At 44.5% G+C, this 7,500-nt stretch overlaps 1 protein-coding gene across 1 annotated transcript in view; it reads left to right on the forward strand.

Annotated features, from left to right (window-relative positions):
* The window catches only part of LOC135108504 (uncharacterized), a 199,052-nt gene that overhangs the window by 97,222 nt on the left and 94,330 nt on the right, over positions 1-7,500 (forward strand). The window contains exon 3 of the mRNA XM_064019595.1: positions 7,462-7,500. This exon is cut by the window's right edge and continues 170 nt beyond it. Coding sequence (XP_063875665.1) covers positions 7,462-7,500 — 39 coding nt within the window. The remainder of the gene's footprint in view (positions 1-7,461) is intronic.

Consider the following 7,500-nt stretch of genomic DNA (forward strand, 5'->3'; position numbering starts at 1 on the left):
CGGATGCATGTGAGGAAAGGGAAGAAGAGACAGAGGGAGCGATGAAAAAGGAAGGTAAAATGCCAAGGGAAAGGAGCACATGAGGGGAAAAAAAGAACATAAAAATAAAGGATACGAGGAAGGCTAGACAACATGTTTGTGAACAAAAGATATTGTACCGACAAAAAAAGGTCAGGTACCTATGTAACAAAACAACCTACTGCTGGTGTTGCTTCTCCTGCTGTTTCTGCTGGTTTTGCTAAAGGTGGTGGTGGTGGTAACAGTAGTAGTAGTAGTAGTAGTAGTAGTACCAAGAGTCGTAGTCGTAGTAGTAGTCGTAGTAGTAGAAATTTATTAATAGTATAGTAGTAGCAGTAAACATGACATTAATAATAAAAAAAAATAATAATAATAATAATACTAATACTAATACTAATACTAATACTAATACTAATACTAATACTAATACTAATAATAATAATAATAATAATAATAAGAAGAAGAAGAAGAAGAAGAAGAAGAAGAAGAAGAAGAAGAAGAAGAAGAAGAAGAAGAAGAAGAAGAAGAAGAAGAAGAAGAAGAAGAAGAAGAAGAAGAAGAAGAAGAAGAAGAAGAAGAAGAAGAAGAAGAAGAAGAAGAAGAAGAAGAAGAAGAAGAAGAAGAAGAAGAAGAAGAAGAAGAAGAAGAAGAAGAAGAAGAAGAAGAAGAAGAAGAAGAAGAAGAAGAAGAAGAAGAAGAAGAAGAAGAAGAAGAAGAAGAAGAAGAAGAAGAAGAAGAAGAAGAAGAAGAAGAAGAAGAAGAAGAAGAAGAAGAAGAAGAAGAAGAAGAAGAAGAAGAAGAAGAAGAAGAAGAAATTATTATTATTATTATTATTATTATTATTATTATTATTATTATTATTATTAACATCACCATTATCATTATTAATCATCATCATCATCATCATCATCATCACCATTACTACAAAATCAAAAACTGTCTCCCATAAGTATCTCCCAAGGCACATCTGTAGGGAAGGTTGGCAACAGTTTTCTGCAAGCACAAATTATTTTTCCTGCACCTCCCTTTTGATGGCCCGTGCCTCGCCTCCACCCCTTCCTTATCCTTGGCCGTCAGTATGATATTGAGTCTTCCCCTTAGCATTCAGCACCGGCAGCATAACGAATCGCGGATCTCATTAAAGCAGAGGGAAGCTTCTTGGGATCACACTCACGCAACATCCCGGCTCCTGGTGATCACGCCGCGAAACACGAACACGACCCGCTGCAAGAGGAGCCTCGTGTTGAGTGGAGGTTTTTAAGAAATTAATAATGATGGTACTGGTACTGGTGCTACTACTTATTCTACTACTACCACTGCTACTACTACTGTTGCTGATATTTCTACTACCGCTTCTACTATTTCTACAATCATTATTTGTGTTACTGCTGCTAATAATAATGATGATAGTAATGGTATCAGTAATAATGGTAATAATGATAATTTATCCATATACCAGACAAGCAATTCCATATGGGGTGTCTCAATAATAATAATAATAATAATAATAATAATAATAATAATAATAATAATAATAATAATAATAATAATAATAACAATTGTAAGATTTTGATATATTGTCACATACAAATATATAATTTTTTCAATGCACGCACATAAACACAACACACACACAAAAAAAAAAGCCAAACACGTATGTAATCACATTCTATATGTGTGTGTGTGTGTGTGTGTGTGTGTGTGTGTGTGTGTGTGTGTGTGTGTGTGTGTACATGTAGCAAGTGTCCGTCCACCATTCTCCATCCATCTAGCCGTGTATGTAAAAAGGCGGCTGGTGAAGGCGAGTCGGAAAAGAACAAGAGGACTTGGTCATAAAAGTACAGACCAGCCGGGAGAGGGAGAACAAATGAAAACTTGGCCCAAAAAGAAGAGACACACGAGAAAAGGGGAAAGAATTGAAAGAACAGAATGAAGAGGAAAGAACGGAGAGCACACATCACGAAACAAAAACGTAAAAGAATGAAGGAAAAAGGACTAGAATTGGAGGACGGGGAAGAGAGGTCACACGTCAAGAGTAAAGGGAGAAGGAAAGGAATTAGGGAGGAAGGCGGAAGGAAAGGAAGGAAGCGGAGGAAAGAGAGAAAGGAGAGGACGAGGGAAGGGAGGGAGGGAGATGAGGAGGGACAGGAAAGGGACAGGAGGGAGGGAAGGGGAGGGAAAAAGGTAAGAAGAGAGGAAGGAATGAAACCTGCGGTAAGAGAGCGACTAAAGGAGCCTCACACAACAAATTACACTCCTTTGCCGGCCAGCCAATACCTGCTTCCCGTGCGCTTGACCAATCCTAATGACACACCTTTTTCGAAGTCACAGCACCACACAGAGACACTTCAAAGTAGGACACAGGAACAAAGACGCACCTCAAAGCAGGATACACAAACACATAAAAAGAGGACACAGACACATTTCAAAGGCAGGGGCGTATCTCAGACTAGGGCAGGGCACATCTTAGAACGCAGCTTGATTTCAAAGATAAAACGTACCTCAAAGCAGAATATAACAACACATGAAAGCTTAGGATGCTGCAAGAAGCCATTAAGATTACACGTGGCTGTCCCTGTATATACCATGCCTACTTATTTCCAACTATCTTCCTTATATTAAGATGCTGGCACATTTTAGGGCAATATCTGGCACATTTCAAAGCAGAACACACACGTACACCGCAGACAAAGCCGCAGGTACACCGCAGACAAAGCCGCAGGGACCTCTGAGACACGCAGGTAGTACATGGGACAGACAAGTACACCTCACTATTACGGTGCGCGTGTGCTCCACCTATCCATCACGTTGACGTTACCTGCACCTGCCTTTGTTGAACTACTCGGAAACCTCGGTATTGTTTCCACAGAGTACGGAAGAGAGCTAAAAAAATAATTAATAAAGTCGATCCTTCGTTAATTAATCAGTAGAAAAAGGAAAAATCTCTGCTTAGAAAGTTTTTTTTTTTCTCCTTTATTTTTCATTCCCCTTGTTCGCCTGAGCTCTTGTTGTGTATGCTGTAGGCTATTCCTACTATACATGATGCGCCTTACGGCTTCTTTTTTTTTTTTTTCGCTTTCATCTTCCTCATCATCTCCCCGCTCCTTTCTTCTACGGGGTACCTATCCAGCTACCTACCTACCTACTTATCTACATGTTCCTTTATGCAATTGGAATATACAGATGATCTCGTTTCTCAGACCAAGTGCAAATAACAATAAATACTGTACCCTTATGTGTGTGTGTGTGTGTGTGTGTGTGTGTGTGTGTGTGTGTGTGTGTGTGTGTGTGTGTGTGTGTGTGTGTGTGTGTTTTATGTGCATGTGCGTGCGCATGATGATGTGCTGGATAAGAAAAGAAAAAAATAAACGATAGAGATAAATCAATAGATGAAGGAGGAGGTGTGAAAGAGGAAAGAGTGCACAGTGAGGAATGAGCTGAATGAGGGGAAAGCAGGGAGCAATGAGGAAGACAACGGGAATAACGGAAGAAGGAAGCAGCGAGAAAGAGGAAATGTTAAAGGAGGAGAAAGAGGAGGATGCACTAGATGGAGGGAGGGGGAGAGTAAGAAATAAAAGAAAGAAAAGGGAGGGACAGAGAGAGAGAGAGAGAGAGAGAGAGAGAGAGAGAGAGAGAGAGAGAGAGAGAGAGAGAGAGAGAGAGAGAGAGAGAGAGCGTGAGCGTAAAGCGGAGAAAGGCCGGGTAGAGAAAAGAGCGAGGGAGAGCAAGTTAGTGAGGGAGGATGTGTTGACCGGCACAGAGGGGAAAAGAGAAAGGAGAGGAAGAGAAAGAGAGAGAGAGAGAGAGAGAGAGAAAGGGAGGGAGGGGAGAAGAGAGGGGAGGGTAAGGGGAAGGGAAGGGGAATGTGTTAAGCACCAGGGAAGGGAGGACGAAGGTGACGGGGGTTGGTCCTCACAAAGAACGCCAGCACGAACTAATTATTGGGTTTCCTGCACGAACAAAAGGCAAGTGTCGTCATTATGTTTCCGCTACGTACGGGTGTGTGTGTGTGTGTGTGTGTGTGTGTGTGTGTGTGTGTGTGTGTGTGTGTGTGTGTGTATGTGTATGTGTATGTGTGTGTGTGTGTGTGTGTGTGTGTGTTTGTTCTTTATTTTTTCTTTCCTTTCCCCTCCTGAAAATATATGTCAGAAAAAAATCGTTATATATATTTTTCTCTTTGTTTCTCTCTCTCTCTCTCTCTCTCTCTCTCTCTCTCTCTCTCTCTCTCTCTCTCTCTCTCTCTCTCTCTCTCTCTTTCATGATACTCCAGCAGTATAATAATAACTAGGGTCGCTTGCTGCCGAGACAAGAGCCGCATAGAGTTTACTTCACGCCACGGTAATTCTTCATTAACACAACCCATGTTTACGGCGCCCTTCCCAGCCCTTCCCGGCCCTTCCCAGCCCTTCCTCGTGCCCGCCTCCCGTTCTTTACCGCCCCGTCAGGTTTACCCAATTCTCTTTTCCCCTGACCCTGCTGGCACTTTCCTCTATGCCTTGTTCCTACAGGCTCCCTCCTCCTCCTCCTCCTCCTCCTCCTCCTCCTCCTCCCTCCCTTCTGTCGCCTGTTTCCATTACCCTCCTCCCTCCCTCTCTCCATCCTCTCTGCCTCGGTCTTCCTGCATCCTTGCTTCCTTCATTCCATTCTTCCCTATGTCCTTCCTCTGCACTCCCCATATCTTCGCTTTCTGCTTTCTTGGAAGTCGTTTTCCCCTTCATTCTCTTCCTTTTCCCCCTCCTCCTCCTCCTCCTCCTCCTCCTCCAGCTCTTTATTCTCATCGTCCTCCTCCTCTTTCTCCTCCACCACCACTCCATCAACTTGTTTTGTTTTGATTTTTCTCCACACTGCTTGCCACCCAATCTCTTTCTGTTGCGCAAACCCACTTTTGTTTTCCACTCCCATTTTTTTCCGTGCAAGTTGGAGTGTGTATTTTGCATCAGTTTTTTCCGCCATATTCTGCGACTTCTTTTCACGTCGCCTCTCTTTTGTTCCTCAATATTGGTTCAAAACATTGCGATTTTTACCCTTACTTCTCTCACGGCCCTGACTTTAAATACGCAATAGATTTCTCTCTCTCTCTCTCTCTCTCTCTCTCTCTCTCTCTCTCTCTCTCTCTCTCTCTCTCTCTCTCTCTCTCTCTCTCTCTCTCTCTCTCTCCACACACTTACCTTTAACCCTTCGTCTTTCTGCCTTGCTAATTCCTCCGTCATACACCTGTCTCACGTTCTCGCCGGCATAATGAGGCGCCAAGCGACTCTAAGCCACCTTTGATCTCGCCCAGGTGACGACAAGTGACGCTGCGCCCAGCTCCCATTACCTACAGAACCTACAATTTACCTTTAGGGTCTCTCGGGTGAGCGTGGCCGTTGGGGTGACAAGGAACACGGTGGCTGGTATGACAAAGCACTGTCGATCACGCGTGACTGTCGTGTGATGGAGACGTTTAGGAGTAACTAAGCTACGCAGTGATTGGGGCGACGACGAGTGAGGAAAAAGAGAGGGCGGAAAAAATCTTGACGAGAGGAAAAGGGTATTTTAAAGGTGGGGGTTCCACAGTGCGTTGGATGGAAAGGAGGGAAAAAAAGAGGAAGGTTAGCGGAAAAATGGACTTTGAGAACTGAGGAGGGGAGGAGAAAATTAAAAGGGAAATATGTCTTTCTCGGTAATTCTTAATGTGTGTATATTTCAGCTGCTTTACATTCATGGGTCTAATTCTTCTCTTAGCTTCCTTCTTTTCCAACTTCCCTCCACTCGGCAATTCTTTCGCATTCACCTCGTAATTCATTCTTTTCAGCTCCCGGTCTCTTAATTATATTAATCCTTTCCTCTCATTTTACTTCGTCCATTTCCTTCCTCCATTTACCTCCAATTCCTTTCAGTCTACTTCCTACCCTCGTTCCCTCTCGGAGTCTCCCTTCCTCTGTCAGTGAATCTCTTTCCGTCCCTCCCTTTTCTTTCTGTGCTAATCTTAATCTCCCTCACTCCCTTTTCTCTGTATTAGTTCCCCTCCCTCAATAGAACTTCCTTCGTCTTATTATGGCTTACCTTTCCTCTCACCCTCTCTCGGGTAGTGTTCATTGGGACTTCACTTGTCCGCCTTCACCTATCCGGCTTCACTCACTGACATTCAATAACGCCGACTAAGCCTCTCGGATGTCACAAGCCCAGGCTCCTCATGCTGCTGCTCCTCACACGACAAGGACGGAGCAGCATTCGCCACCGCTCTTGCCAATAGTGTTTGTAAGACGGTCGCTCATTCCAAAAAAAGGTAAACAAGTTGCTTATTTAAGTGATCCAGTTATGGTGGTGAGTGAAAGGACAGGGTGAAGAACAAGAAGCCACTTGTTTTTAATGTTTTTTTTTTTTTTGAGTTTTGCGGTGTTTTTGTTTGTGTTTGGAACTTGTTTATGTGACCGATATGAAAAATATAAATAAGTGGAGGAAGAGGCTGGGAAGGTTTAACTACGTGGCCTTCAAACTCGGGAGTGGTGAAAGAAAATAAATCAAGTCTCCATTCTCACCAAAGATCCGGAAAAAGCGAAATTCACTGGAGTGATATTTTTCAGAATCAGTTCACGGCCCGTTTTTCCTTTTTCTATTATTTACGTTTCCCATTTTCTCTTTTCCCGAGGCGTCCCGTTTCTTCCTCTGGCATCTCTCTCTCTCTCTCTCTCTCTCTCTCTCTCTCTCTCTCTCTCTCTCTCTCTCTCTCTCTCTCTCTCTCTCTCTCATTTTCTATTTCAAGACTCATTTTCTTTTACTTCTAGACAATGTTTCTTCTTTCCCTTTTAACCGACTGCGCCGCTGTTGTTTTTGTGGAGCCATGCGGCCACGACTTGGTTCTCCCGACGTGATTTAGTTTTCTGGTCGACGGCTGATGGGTGCCGAGCTTGTGTGCAACATCGGGTGAGTGTGGCGCCGGCAGAGGTGTGGTGTCTGCAAGGCCTTTGACTGTGGAGTGGGGGGAAGGTAGTGAGGTATCGGGTTAGGAGATACTGTCGGTGGGAGCTAGCCAGGAGTCAGGGAGTCGGTCTGTGGGATACGGTCTTGTGTGGGTGATTGGTTGCACCCGAGAGAGGCATCGTCGTTTTGCGTGCCGCGCGGTGGAGGGAGGGAGGAGCAGTGCGGAGTCAAATGCGTGTACGTGATGTGGGCGGGTGATGGCGAATATCGCTTCTAGGTGAGGCATCGGAGGTTAGCGAGGTGCCACGTTGGGACGCAGCATCGAAAAAGGGTGAAAATACATAACCGAATGAAGGTATGGAAGGGTGAAACTGGGAGGATGGAATGGGAGGGGAGTCACGAGGCTGGGTGTGGGAGGCCGGGTCATCTATCCCGCGGGGAGATGGGTGGTGTCGTTGTCATGAGTTGGGTGGCGGTGTGAGAGTGGCGTAGGGTTGGATGGCAGGACTATTGAGTGCAATAAAGTGTTTTCCCCGACAGCTATGACGCCCGGGAGGGAGAGTTCACCTCCGGCGTTAG

This window comes from Scylla paramamosain, chromosome 17, assembly GCF_035594125.1.
Source record: "Scylla paramamosain isolate STU-SP2022 chromosome 17, ASM3559412v1, whole genome shotgun sequence".
NCBI lineage: Eukaryota > Metazoa > Arthropoda > Malacostraca > Decapoda > Portunidae > Scylla > Scylla paramamosain.